The 21730-nt window shown below is 47.5% G+C and overlaps 2 protein-coding genes and 1 long non-coding RNA gene across 3 annotated transcripts; 1 reads left to right on the top strand and 2 right to left on the bottom strand.

The window, feature by feature from the left end:
• Positions 1–3243: 3243 nt before the first annotated feature.
• LOC147992319 (uncharacterized) lies at positions 3244–5004 on the bottom strand. The gene is made up of 3 exons (XR_015609160.1): positions 4680–5004; positions 3697–4409; positions 3244–3616 (listed from the first exon to the last, which is right to left on the bottom strand). It is a non-coding gene; the product is annotated as an uncharacterized LOC147992319 (long non-coding RNA).
• Positions 5005–12578: 7574 nt separating this feature from the next.
• Positions 12579–13814, top strand: LOC147992318 (uncharacterized). Its single transcript, XM_087529274.1, has one exon. It carries the CDS (start codon positions 12579–12581, stop codon positions 13812–13814), a length of 1236 nt encoding a protein of 411 aa, XP_087385400.1.
• A 213-nt stretch (positions 13815–14027) lies between these two features.
• Positions 14028–15299, bottom strand: LOC147992317 (uncharacterized). The gene has a single exon (XM_087529292.1). It carries the CDS (start codon positions 15297–15299, stop codon positions 14313–14315), a length of 987 nt encoding a protein of 328 aa, XP_087385418.1. The 3' UTR covers positions 14028–14312.
• Positions 15300–21730: the final 6431 nt, after the last annotated feature.

Raw genomic sequence — 21730 nt, 5'->3', positions numbered from 1 at the left:
GCCGCATGTCCTCAAGTGGGCACTTGAGGGCGACGAAGGAAACAGATGGTCGACGCCACGAGTGGCTTAACCAAGACACAAGGCGAATCCGATCCCACACCTGAGATGGGGCTCCGGTACGTCGAGTACGAGGCAAACACCGAGGAGACGACCCCCAAGGACATATACGCGAAGGACCATGCCATCTTTTTTTTTTAAAAAGGAGGATTACCCCCGACCTCTGCATCTGAGCGATGCATGCAGCCATTTTATTAATTATTCACAAAGACCTTACAAAGTAGTACATCAGATATTTTGAAGCCACCATCCTAGTAACATATGTCACTATTTCTATCCACTTGATGAAGGTGTGCCGATAATTCGAGCCTAATACCAAACAGACATCGCACAAATGCCTAACATCTAATGCCGGAGGCCCCAACCAAGCCACATACTGGGTTTGGGGTATACACCGGTCTGACGCACTCTCATGTGCTGTCGCCGCCATCTTCCACCAATCCATCTTCAGAGCAAAAACTAACGCACCGACCTTGCTAGGCCTCTCTGCCATCGACGCCACCATGACGCCAGACAGCGTCCTCCTCCTGCGCGAGTCCATCTCCTTGCATCGGACATCGAATCCCCATTGCACCACGCCGCCGAGATCCCCCATCTTTGATGTGGTAAATGAAAAACCGCTCCACCACTTGTCTCCTCCATCCAGCCGCTGCTCCAAAAACAATGCCCCCATGAGGGAGAACGACGCCTAAAGTGTCGCCATCGTTCGATCCGGGAACCCCGGGTCTAGGTTTTCACCCGAAGCAGCGCAAGCGAGTCGACGGTAGCTACAATGGCGATGTCTTCATCAAGATAACGACGCGAAAACGCCGCCATCGCCCGCCCTGACCGAAATCATAGCACGGTTTTCACCGGCAGCATCGTCTCCCACTCGGCGCTAGGACTGGATGTGTGATGCCACAACCAGCTGGCCGACCACCTCCGGCGAAGGAAGTAGCCACCACCGCCACGCCGAGGGCCGGAGTCCCCGACGTACTCGTGTTGCGGGTCGAGCCCAGGAGCAGTTTGCCATTGACGGAGCATGGAAGACAAGCCAGTAGCATGCACGGCCCGCCGAAGCCCATCTGAGTCCAGATTGGATGCCACCGCCGCTGGACATCCCGCCGTACGCCGCCGCCTGCTTGCTGGGCCTGGCCGCCCCGCCCCGCACCACGCCGCCACGTAGCCGCCGCAGAGCCGCCGTCCAATCCCGCCACCAGCGCGACCGTACGCAGCCCCACCACCACGCCCTGCGCCAGAACGAGGCGTCCCCGCCAAGGTGCCGCGCCCGCGCCGCAGCAGATCAGGCGAGGAGGAAGGAGATCCTCGCCGCCGCCGACGCCGGCCGGGCTTCGCCCGGCGGCGCGCCCTGGCGGCGGCGAGGGGAAGGTGGGGAAGTGAGGGGGCTGGGCTGGCGGCGCGTTAGGTTTCGCCGTGTCTCTCGCGGGAGAGACGGGACGAAACGTGTCCAAGGACCATGCCATCTTGGTCGACCCCATTTCAATACACAAACAAGGATTCGCATGGTGTGGAAGTATCTCCTTGACGGCCAGACCGCACCTTTGACATTGACCTCTTGAGAGGGATGATGCAACACATCTACAAGAACGTGATCGTCACATGGAGTATGCCCGTTGTCCCGGATGTTATGCGCGCCAATGTGTAATTTCACAAGTACTTTACCTTTTTTCGGCATGATTTTACCTGACCACCCGTTGGTTTCCATGCCGGTCCTAAGGACTTGAAATATTAAGTGTGCGACGAATGAAGAAAATTCATAGGGGAAAGTTTTACAAAACTTAGGACGTGTTCGATAGCCCTCCAGCTTCTTAACTCCTTAACTCCAGACGGGGAGTTTAGCCGAACGATTTAAATCTTGGTTATGAGAGTGAGAAGCTGGCTAAATAAACCGCTCCTGTAGTGTAAAATTAGAGGAGCTGTGGAGTTGGAAAAGGCGAGCTCCTAGGAGGGGAGTTTGACTGAAATTACTAGCAACTGCCACCGCCAAGTGAACGGCGTGCGTACCGATTCGATCCCATCCCGCACGACCGCTCTATCCCCGTGATCTCCTTCTATCGTTCCTCTCACACAGGCCGCCGAGCCCATCGACCCACGTAGACGGCCGCTGCCCTCCCAGCTCGCCGCCCGCCCCGCCGTCTCTATCGTCCTCCACCGCCGCCATTTCAAACCGCCAGGACCTGCTGAGGACGCGGGAGCAATGGCCGGCGCTCCCATCCCTAAGCCCCGACGACCTCGCTATCCTCCTCATCGGTCGCTCGCCGTCCATCTGCAGCTTCGGCTTCCGTGTGGCCGTCCACGGTAATGGGGTGGTGCCGGCGTGCTGATCCTCACCTCCATCCTTCAGTGGCGTTGACTAGCGATGCAGGATGACCAGGGGGTCTGATTGTAATCTTGTTTTGTTTATTGAGGTGGTTTGTGCTAATGTCTATGACACTTGTGCTTGCCAAACTAGAAGCTGATGTGCCGAACGGATGGTTAGCTCCTAGATTTTCAACGAGAAGCTGGCTGTTGGATGTTGGCTGAGGAGTTGAGGAGTTTGAGGCTGTAGAGGGTTACCGAACACGCCATTAATGCCACATAAAAACTACGAGCAATGATAATGTTTTACTAATTTTTCTCCTCGAATACTTGAATAGTCCCTAAACACTTTTAAAAAACTAAAAATAAACTATATCTTTATTTCACATGGGTTGACTCTCATGAAGGGCTTTTGTTTCCTGTCATTAACATTACCTCAACCGCATTAATACTTAGATAGTCTTGGGCACAAATGTGTCCACGTGGCCACAATGCCTTACTTTCAATCGTGACTAGATCGTTGATAGCGCGCGTTGCCGCGCCCGTCCGTTTTGATTGTTGTTTGATAGTGTTAGGAATTTAGTAAAACTTGAGAGAACTTATTTATTTTCAATTGAGAGAGTGTAGAATGGAAGTTCCATCGAGTCTCCATCGGCCTGGTTGTGGGCCTTATTTGTATACATTCCATATGGACCCGAGCACAAACCTTAACGGTGAGCATTGTCTCATCCATTTATCCAATATAATGGTATGGATTTATCTTTAGGATTATAAATTGATCAAGAAGCAAAATTAAATGGTATGAATTTTATATTCATGATTAAATTGACCAAGAAGCAAAATTAAATTGTCATTACAGGAGGACACTTTCTTGTCATTGCCCTAGGCAGATTTGTGATGAAAATATGTAGCAATATATATAGTTAGAATTTAGTATAAGTGAGAATATAAGCATCATGCCAAATAAACCTTCCTCCAAAAGCACATAAATTTGGTTGTACAATGATATTGTATTGTACAGACTACAGAGTAATTACAACAGGAGAGGCATTTGAAATGTATCAGAATAATAGCATGTCGGCCAACAGGATGCTAGCTTGGTCTCAAAAGATTATCCTATTTCCTCGGTTCCTCCAAAACTGGTTTGATAAATAACGCTTGTAGGCTGTCAATTGTGCATGCTCTTGACCAGATTGGTTTGGCTTACCGACTGTACCATCTCAAGGTTTGCAGGGGGCACATTTGCATTATATTCGTTGATCTGCAGGTATGAAAAAGTTAGCCTGTTACATCAGCAGGTGTGGATGAAGATATTTCTAGTTATAGGCTTAAGTTACCCACTCCTAAGCTTGAACGTGCTCTGTTTGTGAAAGACTGCCCAGAAAAGAAGCCATTCTTCAAAACATTCTCCTTTTCTTGGTTCTGATGGAGACTTCCATGGTGACTGGAGATGTCATCCTCACTCCAACAATGCCAGGTGCTTAATATCCACACTATTTTGTCCTTGTTTCTTCTACCAATAGATATTCTGAAATTGCTATTCACCTCGAGAATGCATTATTGCTGACCCTCCTCTCTTGTTTTGTTGTGTTTAAGTTATGTCTGTTGTCATTGATCTCCCCAGGGTCAAGTTGCTAGATTTGATACAGGTTTGCCATTTTTTATGCCCTTCATGAATATCGCAACAGTCTGCTTATGTCCTATCATTAGATCACCGTTGACATATTAAACCATCTCTTCATATAATCCTACTTTCCAAAGCCATAAGATAACTATCTCCTTCATCTTTTTTGGCAGATTTCTGTTGTAATTGTTTCAATCCTCATTCTTCTACTATTGTTCAGTGTCCAGGGGTTTGGAATTGGCACAGTTGGAATCATGTTCGCTCTACGAAGAAGAGACTGTAATATGATCGTAGGTCTTGTAATGCCCCCAATAGGAGCCTCTGATTCACTTCCTCGCATTGTTGGTGGTGTGGCTGTTATCTGCTTCACCATCTGTATCCAGAACACCAGATTCACGTTCACGCTGAAGAACGCTATCATCACCTGGCCCTGCAAAAATCAAATAAACAGATCACCAAACTCCAACATCTGCCTAAATCAGTTGACCACAGCCAACATGAATATCACCTATATGTAATTGTTTTAGAATAATAAGAGGGCATCAAGACAAGGCAATTGCTTGGTGGAGAATGAATTACACATGAACTGAAAAGAACAATAGGGAAACCTATCCAAGCATCATGGAGGCTTTGCTGCCGGAGTGGAAAGGTTGAGTCGTTGAGTGAACAGTGGTAGGGGAGGCGGCATATATACACATACCATCATCCGCCATGAATGTATGAACAGAAACTGAACAATAATTGCGTCTTGAAATCTTGGTGGAGCCGTTTAGATCAGACGAGGCGTCGGCCTGAATCGCGTCTGCTGAATCCCCTCCTTTCACCCTCGAAGACAAAACGCCCGAGTCGGCTGGATCGAGACCGATCCCCTTGTTGCTCGCATCGCCTGCGGCGGTTGGACTAACCCTGGCCTCGGTCTCTCTCAGCAAGTCGGCTGGATCGACCGCTCCCCTCCTTCGATCTGGTCAGGTTAGCCGCAGCCACCGCAGCGACCAGGTCGATGGGATCTTTTTTTTCCGAGTCAGAGCGACGGGATCGATCTGGTTGTGGAGACCTTTGAGCTCGTCGATGGTAAGCGCGTCTGGGCTGCAATGGGCTGGGCGACGGCCCAGTTTACGATAGAGCTCAGTTTCGGCCTCGGGAGTAGCAGCCCATAGGACAGCTGGGCCAGTTTTGGAAGAGAAGGCTCTACACAGGAGATCAGACGGCCAGAAACGTCCAAATCATAAAAACGAACGGCTAGAAACGCAAATCGCTGAGAGGGCTCACTTTAGATGCGGTTATACTGTCCTTAATGTCTCCATTGCATACACTTTGGTTTTCTTGTTGAACAGACTCGTTTTCAGATTCATCCTCAACCATAGGACCAATCATCTCAGTGAGGAAGGATATGAAACTTCTTTATTCAACGTAGCCATTGCTGCCGCCAAAGCCAAGATGATGAACGACCCAAAAAATCTAAGCACTAGAGTCTAACCTAAAGCTACATAATCCATGTGTGTAGATCCGGCGACCCCCCACGACTAAGATTGTTGGTGGAGGGGAGCCGCCGGAGGAACGTGGTGGAGGAACTCCCCTGATGGCGGCTACTAGGTTTTAGTCGCGTGTGCCCGAGAGATAACTGTTCGGTTCAGGTCTTGCCTTTGTCTGTTCCTGTCCGTGTAGCTTTTTCGAGTAGAAAGAAGCAAGTACGTGTAGGCTAGCGTTTGGGTACGTGTCTAAGTCGGTTTAGGTTTATATATGTAGCCGGCTGAGTATATATACATGTGCCCTCGTGAGATTTGTATAATACTGTGGACAACTGAGACAAAAAAAGAGAAAAAGAGAAGAAATAAACAGAGAAGAAGGGCAATCGACATGGGCAATCCTTGCGCTCTTGAGCTGCCGAGTTCGTGTTTCTCTCCTTCCGGCCGCGCCTGCAACGAGGAAACAACGGCCGAGGTGAACCCAGAAGAAGACACTCCCGATGCCGTCGTCATCTCGATCTCGCTGCCGGTGGACATCATCTTGGAGGTGCTAACCAGACTCCCGGTGAAGACCCTTCGCCGGTTCCGGTGCGTGTCCAAGGGCTGGCGCGCCCTCCTCTCCGACCCAGCCTTCGCCGCCGCACAGCGAACCCATGCCGCCGCCGCCGCCGCTCCCCTCGTTGTCGGCGTGTTCGGAAAACCACGCCCGCTCGAGAAATTCTACCTGTCCAAACCGCCACGCTTTCCCCAGGCATCTCTCGAGCTGCGGGTGATTGACACGGCCGACGGCAATGTCCTCAAGGTGGTGAAAGACATCAAGAGCGCAAAGCTGATGCGCACACGCCTCGACCTCGTCTTCGTCGACCAGGGCGTGCATGGCGCTAGGGTGATCGATCCGGCGACCGGGCAGGTGCTCACCGTCGGTGGAGAGGCATCCATAGAATATCCCAAAGCCGACACCAATGGAATCCCGTACGATTTCATGCACGACGAGTTTTGCCACTCCAGCTTCGGCCGCGCCACTCCGTCCGGTGCGTACAAGGTCGTCCGTCTCCGAAACGCCATCACGGCGCTTGGCGATGGCCAGATCTGCCAGGTTGCCACAGTATGGGCCACGACCACAGCCATAGAAGAACCCACGACGTGGAGGCAGAGAGCGGAGCCCCCCATCCCTACTTGTTGGTGCTCCAGTTGCACGGCCACCGTCAACGGTGTCCTCCACTTCATGGATCGTGGCGCTCCTGCCCATGGTAAACGTCCGGCGAGTCCTGGCTGGAACCAGATAGCCTCTTTCGACCTCGAAAGCGAGGAGTGGAAGGCGATGATCGACGGCCCACCAACCGGGTGCCCGAAGGAGGATGAGAGATGGGAGATGGCACTAGCAGAGCTCAAAAGTACTTTGAGCGTTATTCAAACCGTATGGTCACCTTGCTATCTAGGCGACCGTTACACTAACATATGGCTTCTAGTTGATCCTGAGAAGAGCACATGGAAAAGAGAGTGCACGATACAAATGACTAAAAATTGGTGCTTTTTCAAAGTACTGGAGATCTTCGTTGACGGAAGAATACTTATGTTGAACGCGTTCAAGAAAGAAGAGGAAGATCTATATGATGCTCGGTGCATCCTACAACTTTATCACCCAAGCACAGGATCTCTAACAGACTTAGTGAAGATGCCTGACGATTTTAGGGGCTCAATGACACTTTATACCGGAAGCCTATTGTCTTGACAATACTTTTGGACAACTAGGCTCGAGAAGGACAGATTGATGATTCATATTCGATCGGGGCACGTGAGGAGTAACTTTATGCACCCGGTCTATTCAGTTTATTACTCCCTCCGTCCAAAAATACTTGTCATCGAAATGGATGAAAATGGATGTATCTAGAACTAAAATACATCTAGATACATCTTTTTTATTCATTTTGATGACAAATATTTCCGGACGGAGGAGTTCGGTTTATATGATATTAATGCTTCAGTGAATACGGTATGAAAATAAGATAAAGTTTGGATTAGGTATTTACCAAATTATTTTGGAATTTTCTTTGTATTATATACTCTTACTATAAAGAAGGACCGCAATAGTTGGCACACGTGTGCCATATAAGCAAAAATACCACACACCTACTTTCTTCCCTTTAATTACATGCATGCATGCATTAGCATGATTCTTTCTTCTTCCACGTGCATTACTTCTTCTATTATATGCGTGCATTAGAGGACAAAAAAGCTGATGTCATCCTAGCTTTTTTATTTCAAAAATTAAAAATGTTTTGTAGTTCAAACCATCGGTCCGGTGCAGAAATCGTTTTCACATAAAAAAATCGTTGCGACGAGATCTTCAAAACTAGATCCCATGTTGGTATGTTCCGTCGACTTTTTTTCGAGTCAAAAGTTATCATGCCAAGGATACATAAGTTACCACACCTGTTGTATGCAAGTTACGGTGCTATTTTCATAGTTACCAGGGTTATGTTTTTTAACAAGTTTTCTTCCCTTGGTCAAAAGCTACTGTGGTGTTTGTATGTAAGTTATCAGGTATGCGGTTCGTATATTAACGTGTTACTTTCACATAAGTTATCGGGTTATATTTTTCAACAACTTTTTTCTTCTTGGTAAAATTTATTGTGGTGTTTGTATGTAAGTTATCAGATCAAAAGTTACCACACATAGGTTACATAAATTACCGCCCTTGTGAAACACAAATTATCATGCTACTTTCACATAAGTTAGTGGGGGTATGTTTTTCAATAACTACCTTTTCCCCTCTATCAAAGTTACCGCAGTGTTTGTATGTATATTATCGGGTATGCAGTTCATATATTACCATACTACTTTCACATAAACTACCGTGGATAAGTTTTTCAACAACTATTTTTTCTCTTGGTTGAAATTATCATGATGTTTGTACATAAGTTATCGGTATGCTGTTTGTATATCATCGTGTTATTTTCACATAAATTACCACGGTATGTACTTTAACAAAAAAATCCTACTTGATCAAAGTTATCATGGTTTTTGTACGTAAGTTATCGGGTATGCGGTTCGTATATTACCGTGGTTTTTTGCCATAAGTTACCGGAGTTATGTTTTGAACAACCTTTTTTTCCTATGGTCAAAATTGCCACGGTGTTTGTATGGAGTACGTTATCGGGTATGCGATTTTTATATACCGTGTTATTTTCACATAAGTTAATAGGATGGTGTTTTTCAACAATTTCCCTATTTGGTCAAAGTTATCATGGTGTTTGTATATAAATTATCGGGTATGTGGTCCATATATTACCGTACTATTTTCACATAAGTTATCGGAGGTAAGTTTTTTAACAACTTTTTTCCACCTTGGTTAAAGTTACTGCCGTGTTTGTATGCAAGTTATCGGGTATGTGGTTCGTATATTGTCGTGCTATTTACATAGAAATTATCGGGTATGTGGTTCGTATATTGTCGTGTTATTTACATAGAAGTTATTGTGGTATGTTCATTGAACAACCTTTTTTCCCGGTTAAAGTGCCCATGTTGTTTGTACGAAGTTATCAAATCTGCGGTTCATATAATCATGCCACTTATACAGAAGTTACCGGGGTATATTTTTCAATAAATAATTTCCTGGATCAAAATTATCATGATGTTTGCACATAAGTTATCAGATATGTGGTGCGCATTTTACCATGCCTTTTATAGAAGTTACCGAAGTACTTTTTTTCAACAACTAACTCCCCCACTCAAAAGTTACCGCGGTGTTTGGTCACGAGGGACATACACAGAAGTTACCACTAATTTGGTTAAACGAACTGTTGCCCTATTCAACTTTTGATTAATTTTTCATGAATACAAGTTCCCAGCGCCGAGCGATTAAGTTTCTTCTAGACTCTTAAATCCAGATGTTCATTTCTTTCATTTGCTTGGTCATGTGCGGGCATATACATTCTGCAGATGTAGACCTTTTTTTTTTAAATTGCACATGTAGACCTGTGTTTGAAAACATTGCATGGTCTGAACAACTAAAAAAACATTCTCTCCCAAAAAAATCATGAACTTGAGCATGAAATAGAATTGCAATATCTGAACACCTAAAAATCATGAACTTGGGCAAGAAAAAGTTACATCTAAACAACAAAAAAATGCAGAGAACATGCATGGATGAACTCATGGATTTTGACGGCGGGCGACAGAGAAAAAAGGTAGGGGTTGGTTGGGAGCAATCGGCTTTGTATTTGCAAACAAATTCCATCCACGATGTAGGAACTACAGTGGACATAACACTTGTTCGATACCACATCAAATGCAATCAGTTTCAATCCAGAGAGGGCCACTGTAGCAATCAACAGAGTCAATCCAAAGATAAACTCATACCGGCGTGGACGCACTCTTGGGCCAGCTCCATGAACTGTAGCATGGTGTGCGCACGCTGCGTGTCCGACGCTGGGAGAATGGCACGCAGGCGGTCCGGTGCAGCGCGAGGCCACGACACCGTCCAGAGCTTCGTCGCCCCGGATCCGGCAGGTCCACCTCCGGCCGCCTCGAGCCAGGCATCTCCTTCTCGCGCGAGGCTCTGTGTCGTCCCGAGCGCCTGGACCACGTCCTCCCATGTGGACCACGATGGGGCAATGGCCTCCTCTCGCTCGTGCCGTCGAGAACGAGGGGCGCAGCTGCCGGTGCCACTCACCGCCACCCCTCCGGATCTCCTCCAGCCCCGTGGCTTCGGCGACCGTCCGCCGCCAAGTCAGCGCCCCGCCCGCCCGCCTCTCCCTCTCCTCTGCTTCTTCCTCATACCCTCGTCCTCTCTCTCTCAATCTTCTCTCTGTCCAGGAACCGCGCCGAAAATCCCCCGCTTCGGCCACGGACCACGCGTGACCGCTAGATATGAAATCAACGCCATCCAATGCGGTTGGTAGTTTTGGCAAAAAGATGCGGTGTGCCACATACATATCTCGTATAAAGAATGTTAGTGTGCCTGCTTCTTGAGGGACAAAATCCTTATTTTGGCACTTTGGGAAAACTTTAACACCATTTGACTTTTTTTTAGAATTTTTAGCATGATATTACCCTTTTGATAAACAACCAACCTTCTAGTGTTTCTTCTCCACATATAAAGGATGAATTTGTCGATGTTTTCCATGGTGAAACACCATAGGTTCTGGCGTTTTCCAAGGTGAAACGTCATGGGCTGTGGCGTTTCCCAAGAAGAAATGTCACAAAAAATGTCATGGGTTGTGACATTTCTTAGTGCAGTAGCAATCACAGGCAGTTTGACATTACGATCATGCTGAAGTTTTCAGCGAGGTTTATTTTGTGCTAAAGTACCCAAAAAGGCCAAAACTCTGTTTTTTTCCTCTCATGGGAGCATCCGCGAGCGAGGATGGCCTCCACGCCATCTGTTTCGTGCTGGCGTCGTGCGCCTCCCTCGGGCTCCCGCTATCTGTTTTGTCCAGTTGGTGCACACCTGGGCAGATGGCCTTAGGGTCCATGATGGGTGGACCGCGGGGCCCTCGTCATGTGGTCTTTTCGGTCGTGCATACTTGCGCCCTCTCGCATGCTGCCACGCACATGATGGGAGGCTGGGGCCGCCTGCCAGCATCCATCAGCCCGAGCTCAAATGAGCTCGTGTGAACAGTAAAATAAAACAAAATTGATTTTTTGGGACAACGATTGGCAAATGTTTCGACTGCTTGCAAAGATTCATCAAGGAATCACATTCCTGGAAGGCTTGGCAAAAAAAATCGATAGTCTGAAAATGCTACTCCCTCCATTCCGTTTTATAGTGCGTATAGTTTCCAGCGGCAATACCAATGAGTGAGCTGGCACATGTACTTTGGTCTAATATACCCCTCCACTAACTCTGTCCAGCCCCATGTGCACATCACCTCAGCCACGTGTAATCCCGCCACGGAGAGAAATTGGAGGGAAAGTTCAGCGCATTCCCGCGTCCACGTCTGCGTGGCCAGCCCCACCCACGCCCGCTCAGCCTTTTCAAATTTGAATCAGCTCTCTAGGACGGGACCAAGAGTGTACTAGTACACCATTTTCCTCTCTGCATCTCATTTCTCTCTAGTTCTTCACCCTGCAATGGCACAGTTAGATTTAAACAACCAGATCAACTGGGAAGATGTCCAAGAAGACTACGGCCGTCTTGCCGGAGAGCTAGACTACGATCTGGAGCTGATTGTCTCGGATGAAGGTACGTCCTCTCTCCCTGCCGAGGTTCATATTTTTGTTGGTGCTCTCGTCTTCTTGCTGATCATTTGCTCACCACCTTGGTTTGTTGATTTATTTTTCCAGAGGACGAACCTCACGAGCATGTGTATGCTGAAGCTGAGCCTGGCCCTGGACGCGGTCATGGCCGTGGACGCGGAGGCGCCGGCCGCAGAGACGCCAGCCGTGGACGCGTAGGCGCCGGCCGCGGAGGCGCCGGCCGTGGATGCCGAGGCGCCGGCCGTGGAGATGCCGGCCGTGGACGCGGAGACGCCAGCCGTGGACGCGGTCATGGCCAGAGCGGACGCGGACGAATGAGGTTGGGACTCACTGGAAGATCACCAACTGTTAGGTGGCAGGCTAGCCAACCTCCACTCGGTGACGCCGGCCTCGGCCAACCTTCCGTTCATGTCGATACTGGCATTGACTTGAATGTGGAGTCCGGCGGCGGCAGCGGCGGCGACGACAACGGACATGGCATGCTTGGCATTGACTTGAATGTTGAACTTGATGTAGTCGACGCCGGAGTTGATGCTGAAAATGTTGAAGGAAACGACGAGGGACATCCAGCTCCAGCTGGTATGCATGCTCGTACTGGTTCATGCATACATGTGTGCTATGCATTGTGGATCATGCATGCTTGCACTGATCGCATACATGCGTACTGCTTCATGGATTCTGAATCATTCATGCATGTACTGGTTCATGCATGCATGTGTGCTGGTTCATGGATACTGGTTCATGCATGCTTATAGTGGTCATGTATACTGGATCATGCATGCTTGTACTGCTTCATGCATACATGTACTGGTTCCTGCATGATTGTTCATATAGTTAGCAATGTAATAAATGTATGATGCCACTTATTTGCAAATGAAGGCAAGAAAAAGAGAAGGCAGTACAAAGATGAAGAAAAGCAAAATCTATTTGCCATGATCTTGGAGAGGTCTTCTTTGGGTAAACTGAATCATGGAATTACTAAAGCTATTGCCGAAGAAACAAACATTCCTTTGCGAACTATACAACTGAGATGGCTGGAGGGAAAGAAGGCTGGTGGATTCCAGGGAGTCTTGAGCAAGAGGACCCAGAATTGTGGCCGCAAGAGGATTGCTTTCAATGAAGATGCTATAAAGGATATTGATCTAAGAAAAAGAACAAGTCTCCAAGATCTTGCTAATGAGTTGAACATGGCAAAGACTACCTTATTCAGGCGTTTGAAGGAGGGCAGACTCAGGCGGCATTCTAATGCCATCAAATCAACATTGACAGAAGAAAACAAGAGGGCTAGGGTTAAGTTTTGTTTGTCTATGTTTCAGCCACTAAGCATCCCACAACAGCCAACATTTGATGGAATGTACAATGTCATCCACATAGATGAGAAGTGGTTCTATCGCACTCGGAAGAATCAAAAATTCTATTTGGGTCTCAATGAGGAAGATCCGAAGCGTACCACACAAAACAAGAATTACATTGAAAAAGTGATGTTCCTTGCTGCGGTGGCGAGGCCTCGATATGATGATGATGGCAACATGACATTTGATGGCAAGATTGGCATATGGCCTTTTACATTCCTAGAGGAGGCTAAGAGGGATAGCAAGAACCGCGATGCGGGAACAATTGTTACTAAGGTGTTGCCGGCGGTGACAAGGAAAGTTAGCCAAGATTACATGGTGAACAAACTTCTGCCTGCCATTAAGGAGAAGTGGCCTGCTTCGGAACGCGGTTATCCTATAATCATACAACAGGACAACGCCAAAACTCATATTCCCGTCAATGATCCTATGTTTTGTGCAGCCGCAATGGCAGATGGATGGAACATTACGTTGATGTGCCAACCACCAAATTCTCCCGATCTGAACATATTGGACCTAGGTTTTTTTGCAGCCCTACAAGTTTTATTTCAGAAGTTGTTCCCAGGTTCACTAGATGACATTGTTGCCAAGGTGCTCCAAGCATATGGAGAGTACCCCCCTGAGAGGAGCAACCGCATCTTCCTCACTTTGCAGTCCTGTATGCGGGAGATACTCAAACTTAATGGCAGCCAACACTACAAGGTTCCACACATGAGAAAGATGGCTCTAGCAGGAGCTGGTCTTCTCCCTCCTAGGTTACCATGTGATCCAGCAATTGTAAATGCCGCGATTGAGTTCCTAAATGCCACCATCTAGACATGGTCATTGTCTATGCATGCAGCTGTTTGCAATCTGGACATAGTTTGGGTTCAATGGATCAATGTAGTCTGGACATATTTTGGCAAGAAATGATCAATGAATCTGGACATATTTTGGGTTCACTTGATCATACTAGCAATCTGGGCATATTTTGGGTTCAAATGATCAATGTAATCTGGACATATTAATCAATGTATTATGGACGTGTTTTTTGTTTAGTTGATCAATGATAATTACCATGCATGAAACTGAGCTAACCACCAAGCAAAAATGAGTAATTTGTTCTGGTCATGGTCCATGCAAGCAAGTGAATGAAATCTGATTATCAGCATTCATTTGACAATAAGAAAAATACACATCATAGGACAATTCGTGCTACTGAGGACACTATCTACATTCACTTGAGAAACTACACAACACCAACTTTTCAAACAAAATACTCATCACATCATATCACCATGTCCATGCATGCAACCAAATTTGAGGTGAACACACTCACATCAGATAACCAGGAATTAATAACCTGAGCATACTATCCCTTACCTCCATTGTTCGTTCATCGAGCGAGTCGCCTCCGTGAGCGGGCATGGAGTCAGGCACAAATAATACATCGGTCTCGGCATCCTCGGGCGGCACCTCTTCACCGTCGTCGGTCTCGGCGTCCTCGGGCGACACCTCTACGCCGTCGTCACTCTGGGCATCCTCAGGCACCACATCTACGCCGTCGCCGGTCTCAGCGTCCTCGGGCAACACCTCCTCACGGTCGTCACTCTCGGCATCCCCGGGCAGCAACTCTAAGTCATCGTCGGCCTCGGCGTCCACAGGTAACACGTCTCCGCCGTTGGTCTCGGCGCCCTCGGGCAGCAACTCTCCGACACCGTCTGTCTCGGCGTCCTTGGGCAGCAACTCTCCGACGCCGTCGGTCTCGGTGTCCTCGGGCAACACCTCTTTGCCGTCCTGGGTCTCAGCATCCTCGGGTGACACTTCTTTTCCGGCCAAGATGGGCAAGCTCGATGTACTAAGGACATGCACGCCATTACTTGGGCAACAACTGAGCTTGTTCCCGTACATGCATCCTGTTCCTGTACTTGGGCAGCCGCCAAGGACATGCACACCTTGTTGAATGAAACTGAGCGGCATGGGTGAGGCATCTTCTACACAGACGCCGACATCGGCATCCTGGGTCACAAGCGAACCTTGGTTGGTGTGGCTGACATCAAATCCGTTGACGTACTCCAGCAGGTCCTCCTTACTGAGGGCATCCAGCCAGTCTCCAGCGCAGCCCTCGCCAGGGACCTCCTCCTCTTCTTCCCCCTCGGTGTCTTCGAATTCCCGCTGCCGCTTGCCAAATCGTTGAGCAACTCGTCCGTCCAGCTTGGGCGTCTTGCCTAGCAACAGCTCAATTTGCTGTATTGCCACCTTTGCCTCCTTCAACAGAGCCAGGACCTTCCTCCTCACCTCTCCCTCAACTCCTCCGCCCATGAAGACCGCCGCCTCCGCCACACCTCTCGGCCCAGATCTGTTGGACGACTACTGATGTGAAGCGGAGAAGATCGATGAGAGAAGGAGAGGAAGCGTTGTGGGAGTTGGGGATCAACAAGGGAGGTGGGGATCGATGGGGATCAGCGAGGAAGAAGGGAGATCGGTGGGGATCAGCGAGGTGGGGAGGGAGGTGGAGAAAGCAGCGAGAAGAAAGAGATAAGGGAGAGAGAGAGAGGCGAGCGATGCGGTGGGCTGGGTGGGGCGCTGGCTGTTCGATTAGGTGGGGGGGCATTTTCGTCCAAAATCGCTCGAGAAAGGAGATACGCACTACATTGTGGAATTTTTGTCAAAAACTTATACGCACTATAAAACGGAATGGAGGGAGTACTTTCAAAAGCATTTTGGATCACTAGTTTTGTTTTTTAGTTTTTTCCACAACTGTCATAAATTTGATTTCATGTGCAAGCTTTTAGAACATTTGTTAAAGTCCGCCCTAAAAATCAGATTTTTGTTAAAGTTTTTCAGTGTTTTTCAATTTACTGTTCATCCCGAGCTCATTTGAGCTCGAGCGTAGAGGAGGACTTTCGGAAGAAAGGGTCCTTTTGATTCTTGGCCTTTTGTAGTCTACTTAGTTTAGAAAATTCTCGAGGATGCTGGCATAATGAGACAAGCTGATAAGAGCATGTATGATGGGCTGCGGGAGGAGGAGGACGGGCACCTGCGGGAGGAGCGGGTTATGGGATGGGGTCTGGGATGCGACAATGGGGAAGGAGGCGCGACCGAGGAAGCGGCTAGGTTTCCAGTGACCATGCTGCTTCCTTTTTATAGGGGTACACGTAATGACAAAAATGCCCTTGGCGGGGCACCGAATTTACACACGGTGGCACGCGATATTTACAGCGAGAAGTAAGTATTCATTGCTACATTGTTTTGTTCGGATTCGGCAGCGCAGATCAATCGGGAGCAAGATCCGACTACCAGAATCGCATAAAAAACGTTCCGACGGCCGAAATGCCGTGAGCTCTGAGAGAGCCCGGAGCTTTGCTGCAGTTCATATTTTTAGATGAGTGTATGCTTGTGTATGTGAGCGGCTTCGATTATATACTATGTTCAAAAAAGTATAACAGATTAGGAGTCCAAGTATCAAATAAGATACGTATGTGGTATTGCCTTTGTTTGTCCTGTCCGTGTAGCGCTTGGAGTGAAAAAAAAGCAAGTAACGTGTAGGCTAGCGCTTGGGTACGTGTCTAAGTCGGTTTAGGTAGCCGGCTGAGTACATATACATGTGCCCGCGTGAGATTTGTAAGTGGACAGTTTGAGACAAGAAGAAAAGCAGAAAAAGAGAAGAAATAAACAACACCGCAATCGACATGGGCAATCCTTGGGCTCTTGAGCTGCCGAGTTCGTGTTTTTCTCCGTCCGGCCGCACCTGCAACGAGGAAACAACGACCGAGGTGAACTCAGAAGAGGACATTCCCGATGCCGTCGTCATCTCGATCTCGCTGCCGGTGGACATCATCTTGGAGGTGCTAACCAGGCTCCCGGTGAAGATCCTGCGCCGGTTCCGGTGCGTGTCAAAGGGCTGGCGCGCCCTCCTCTCCGACCCAGCCTTCGCCGCCGCACAGCGATCCCGTGCCGCCGCCGCCGACACCCCCCTCGTGGTCGGTGTGTTCGGAAAACTGCGCCCGCTCGAGAAATTATACCCGTACAGACCGCCACGCTTTCCCCAGGCATGTCTCGAGCCTGCGGGTGATTGACACGGCCGATGGCAGTGTCCTAAGAGTGGTGAAAGACGTCAAGAGCGCAAAGCTGATGCGCACAGGCCTCGACCTTGTCTTCGTCGACCAGGGCGTGCATGGCGCTAGGGTGATCGATCCGGCGACCGGGCGGGTGCTCACCGTCGGTGGAGAGGCATCCATAGAATACCCCAAAGCTGACTGTAATGGAATCCCGTAGGATTTCATGCACGGCGAGTTTTGCCACTCCAACTTCGGCCGCGCCACCCCGTCCGGTGCGTACAAGGTCGTCCGTCTCCGAAACGCCGTCACGGCGCTTGACGATTGCCAGATCTGCCAGGTTGCCACAGTAGAGGCCGCGGTCATGACCACAGGCGCCACCGCAGAACCCACGACGTGGAGGCAGAGACCGGAGCCCCCTATCCTTATCTGTTGGTGCTCCAGTTGCACGGCCACCGTCAACGGCGTCCTCCACTTCATGAATGGTGGCACTCATGCCCATGGTACACTTCCGGCGAATCCTGGCTGGAACCACATAGCCTGTTTCGACCTTGAAAGCGAGGAGTGGAAGGCGATGATCGACGGGCCGCCAACCGGGTGCCCGAGGGAGGATGAAAATTGGGAGATGACACTAGCAGAGCTCAAAAATACTTTGAGCGTTACTCAGACCGTATGGTCACCTTGCTATCTAGGTGACCGAGACCTATACACTAACATATGGCTTCTAGTTGATCCTGAGAAGAGCACATGGAAAAGAGAGTGCACGATACAAATGACTAAAAATTGGCGCTTTTTTAAAGTACTGGAGATCTTCGTTGACGGAAGGATACTTATGTTGAACGCGTTCAAGAAAGAAGAGGAAGATCTATATGATTCTCGGTGCATCCTACAACTTTATCACCCAAGCACAGGATCTCTAACAGACTTAGTGAAGATGCCTGACGATTTTAGGGGCTCAATGACACTTTATACTGGAAGCATATTGTCATCAGCACTTTTGGAAAACTAGGCTCGAGAACGACAGACTGACACTTCATATTCGATCAGGGCACATGAGGAGTAACTCTATGCATCCGGTCTATTCAGTTTATTACATGGTTCGGTTTATACGATATTAATACTTCAGTAATTACGGTATAAAATTAAGATACAGTTTGGATTTGGTATGTACCAAATTATTTTGGTATGTTTTTAATATTATATACTCTTATTATAAAGAATGTTGGAGGACCCGCCACTTGAGGGACAAAATCGCTGTTTTGAACCCTTGGGAAAACTTTAACACGATTAGACTTTTTTTTAGAATTTTTAGCACGAACTTACCCTTTTGATAAACAACCAATCTTCTAGTGTAAATGATGAATCTGTCGATGTTTTCCAAGGTGAAATGCCATGAGTTGTGGCGTTTTCCAAGGTGAAACATCATGGGCTATGGCGTTTTCCAAGATTAAACATTATGGGTTGTGACATTTCTTAGTGCAGTAGCAACGACGAGCAGTTTGGCATTCCAGAAAAGAGGTCAGCTCATGCTAAAATTTTCAGCGAGGTTTATTTTATGCTAAAGTTATTCAAAAAGGCCAAAACCCTGATTTTGTCCTCTCATGGTAGCATCCGCAAGCGACATTGGCCTCCATGCCGTTCGTTTCGTGTTGGCTCTGTGTGCCTCCCTCGGGCTCCTGCCGTCCGTTCTGTCTAGTCGGCGCACACCAGGATAGATAGCGGGCGCGGCTAGGGCCATCGTCATGTGGTCTTTTCAGTCGTGCCTGCGTGCGCCATCTCGCATGCTGCCACACGCACGATGGGATGTCGGGGCCACCTGCAAGCATCCACCATTGAGCTCGGGTGAATAGTAAAATCATAATTAAAAAAAATCAAAAAATTCATTTTTTACAAAGAATGACAAATGTTTCAACTGCGTGCAAAGTTTCATCATGGAATCACATTCCTGGAAGGCGTGGCAAAAGAAACAAAATCGATACTCTAAAAATGCTACTTTCGAAAGCATTTTGGAGCATTGTTTTTTTTTTGTTTTTGCCATGACTTTCATGAAGTGATTTCATGATGAAATCTTGAAAGCTTTTAGAACATTTGTTAAAGTTTGCATTAAAAAAAATTAGTTTTTAAAAGTTTTTTCAATGTTTTTTGATTTACTGTTTATCCCGAGCTTGTTTGAGCTCGGGCGTAGAGGAGGACTTTCAGAAGAAAGGGTCCTTTTGGTTTTCGGCCTTTTGTAGCCTACTTTACTTTGAAGATTCTCGAGGATGCAGGCATAACGAGAGAAGCTGATTAGAGCATGTATGATGGTGATATACCGTCTTATCAACTCGTCGCGTTATTAAGAGACGACAACAAAAAATAATGTACAATGAATTACTTCTTAGTCTTAGTCTTATCTCTCACAAGTAGATAATCCTAAATATGGGGTGAGACATATTGTTACTAAGAAATCACCCTTTAACTAAGAGAAGGCAAACTTATTTTATGATTTCTTTGTCCTCCAAGCTGCAACTCAATATTTCTCCTACATGACAATTTTAAAATAGCATCACTGTACACGGGTCCAACAAACGGGGAAAGTAACATGTACACGCTGAAGGTATAAGAGGACGACACGTACGTGTATATGTTGACACGCAGGAGACCTGCACATACTGGACTCTGCTGGAGTCAAGTCAAGCTGGATCGTACACGCTTAATTCCACAATTTCATATAGTTAAGGGCATGTTTGGTTTCAAATAAATCAACAACTTATAAGTCGAAAAGTGAAAAAATGACTTATTTTGTCAAACAGACTCAACTTATAAGTCACCTCAACTTATAAGTCATAAGTTGCTCCACCCCAACTTAAAATTTATAAGTTATCCTCTTTTGCATGTGTCTCATCATCTTTACATAAAAAACAAGATAAGAAGGTATGGTTAGATGACTTATAAATTAGATGACAACTAAACAGACGTATCTTATAAATCATTGATTTTAACTCACCTGACTTATAAGTCAAGTAACTTATTAGAATGAAACATGCCCTAAGAAGCGTCACCCATGAAAGCAAGAAGAGGACTTGGACTGGAGTGAAGCAGCTTTTCATCATACTCGTATTAATTTCCCATCACATGTTCGTATGGTTAGGGCCACGCGATGATTTAATTCCACAGTAGTGCAAAGAATGAAATATGAGTGCGGGAAAGCAACGGGCGGAGACTCGAGACTCCGAGTCAAGCAACCATACCGTGGACTTCAAGTCATGCAAGTTTTCTTTTAGACTGTCCATAATGAGAGTAACATAAGGGATAATATCACACTTATCTAAACAAAATAGATGAAGTGACATGTAATTAATAAAAAAAGAGTCATGTGATAACATAGCTAGTTACTGTAACATCACACATATTAAGAAAAGATGAGTCTATAACCTAATAAATGAAGTGATACATGACACAACACATATGTTACAAGAGTAATAATATATGCATGTTACTATTTTAAGTTACTCCCCACTATGACTAGTCTTAGATGTGTTGACACATTTTAATACTAGTTAGTACATCATAACGCAGGCAGTCAGAATTAACAAAACATTTAATCTCGTTGTAAACAATTAGGCATGCATGGATGTACTCCCTCTCTCTCAGCATGGTTAATAGTAGAGCCACCTGTTGGTTGTATTAAATAGACATGCCATTACAAAGGCCAACTCATAGAATAGTTAGCTATACGCATTAATACCCGCAGGAAAAAAAACTACACACATCAATATTTTGTCACTTCTTACAGCGGTACAACAACATATTATAGGAAGAAAAAGATGTAAGCTACAAGAAGTTTACATGACTGGTAGAAAGATTAACATCGAGTCTGGAAACATTGCCAGGGTATAGAGTGACTCCATTAACGGACTGCTTCCATTTAAGGAGCATTACCCTCAACTATTTGACATTTGCAATATTCCTGAATGTACTATCTGTTGGGGAACGTAGCAGAACTTCAAAATTTTCCTATGTGTCACCAAGATCTATCTATGGAGAAACTAGCAACGAGGGGAAGGAGAGTGCATCTACATACCCTTGTAGATCGCTAAGCGGAAGCGTTCAAGAGAACGGGGTTGAAGGAGTCGTACTCGTCGTGATCCAAATCACCGGAGATCCTAGTGCCGAACGGACGACACCTCCGCGTTCAACACACGTACAGCCTGGTGACATCTCCCATGCCTTGATCCAGCAAGGAGAGAGGGAGAGGTTGAGGAAGACTCCATCCAGCAGCAGCACAACGGCGTGGTGGTGGTGGAGGAGCATGGTACTCCAGCAGGGCTTCGCCAAGCACCGCAAGAGACGAGAAGGGAGAGGGGTAGGGCTGCGCCAAGAAGGAGAGGAACTCGTGTGTCTTGGGCAGCCCAAACCTCAAGTATATATAGGAGGAGGGCAGGGGCTGCGCCCCCACCTAGGGTTCCCTCCCTAGGGGTGGCGGCAGCCCCCAGATCCCATCTGGGTGGCGGCCAGGTGGAGGGGAGAGGGAGGCGCACCAGGTATGGGCCCTAAGGCCCATCTGCCCTTAGGGTTTGCCCCCCTTCCTCCCCTTAGGCGCCTTGGGCCCTTGTGGGGGGGCGCACCAGCCCACCTGGGGCTGGTCCCCTCCCACACTTGGCCCATGCAGCCCTCCGGGGCTTGTGGCCCCACTTGGTGGACCCCCGGAACCCT

Source organism: Triticum urartu, chromosome 1A (genome assembly GCF_056163025.1).
Source record: "Triticum urartu cultivar PI428250 chromosome 1A, HENAU_Tu73, whole genome shotgun sequence".
Taxonomy (NCBI): Eukaryota; Viridiplantae; Streptophyta; class Magnoliopsida; order Poales; family Poaceae; genus Triticum; species Triticum urartu.
The sequence above is the reverse complement of the archived record's forward strand: the minus strand, read 5'-3'. Positions and strand labels throughout refer to the sequence as shown.

Coding starts and splice junctions, on each gene's coding strand:
- LOC147992317 (XM_087529292.1), bottom strand. CDS start 15,299: ATGGGCGGAGGAGTTGAGGGAGAGGTGAGGAGGAAGGTCCTGGCTCTG.
- LOC147992318 (XM_087529274.1), top strand. CDS start 12,579: ATGATCTTGGAGAGGTCTTCTTTGGGTAAACTGAATCATGGAATTACT.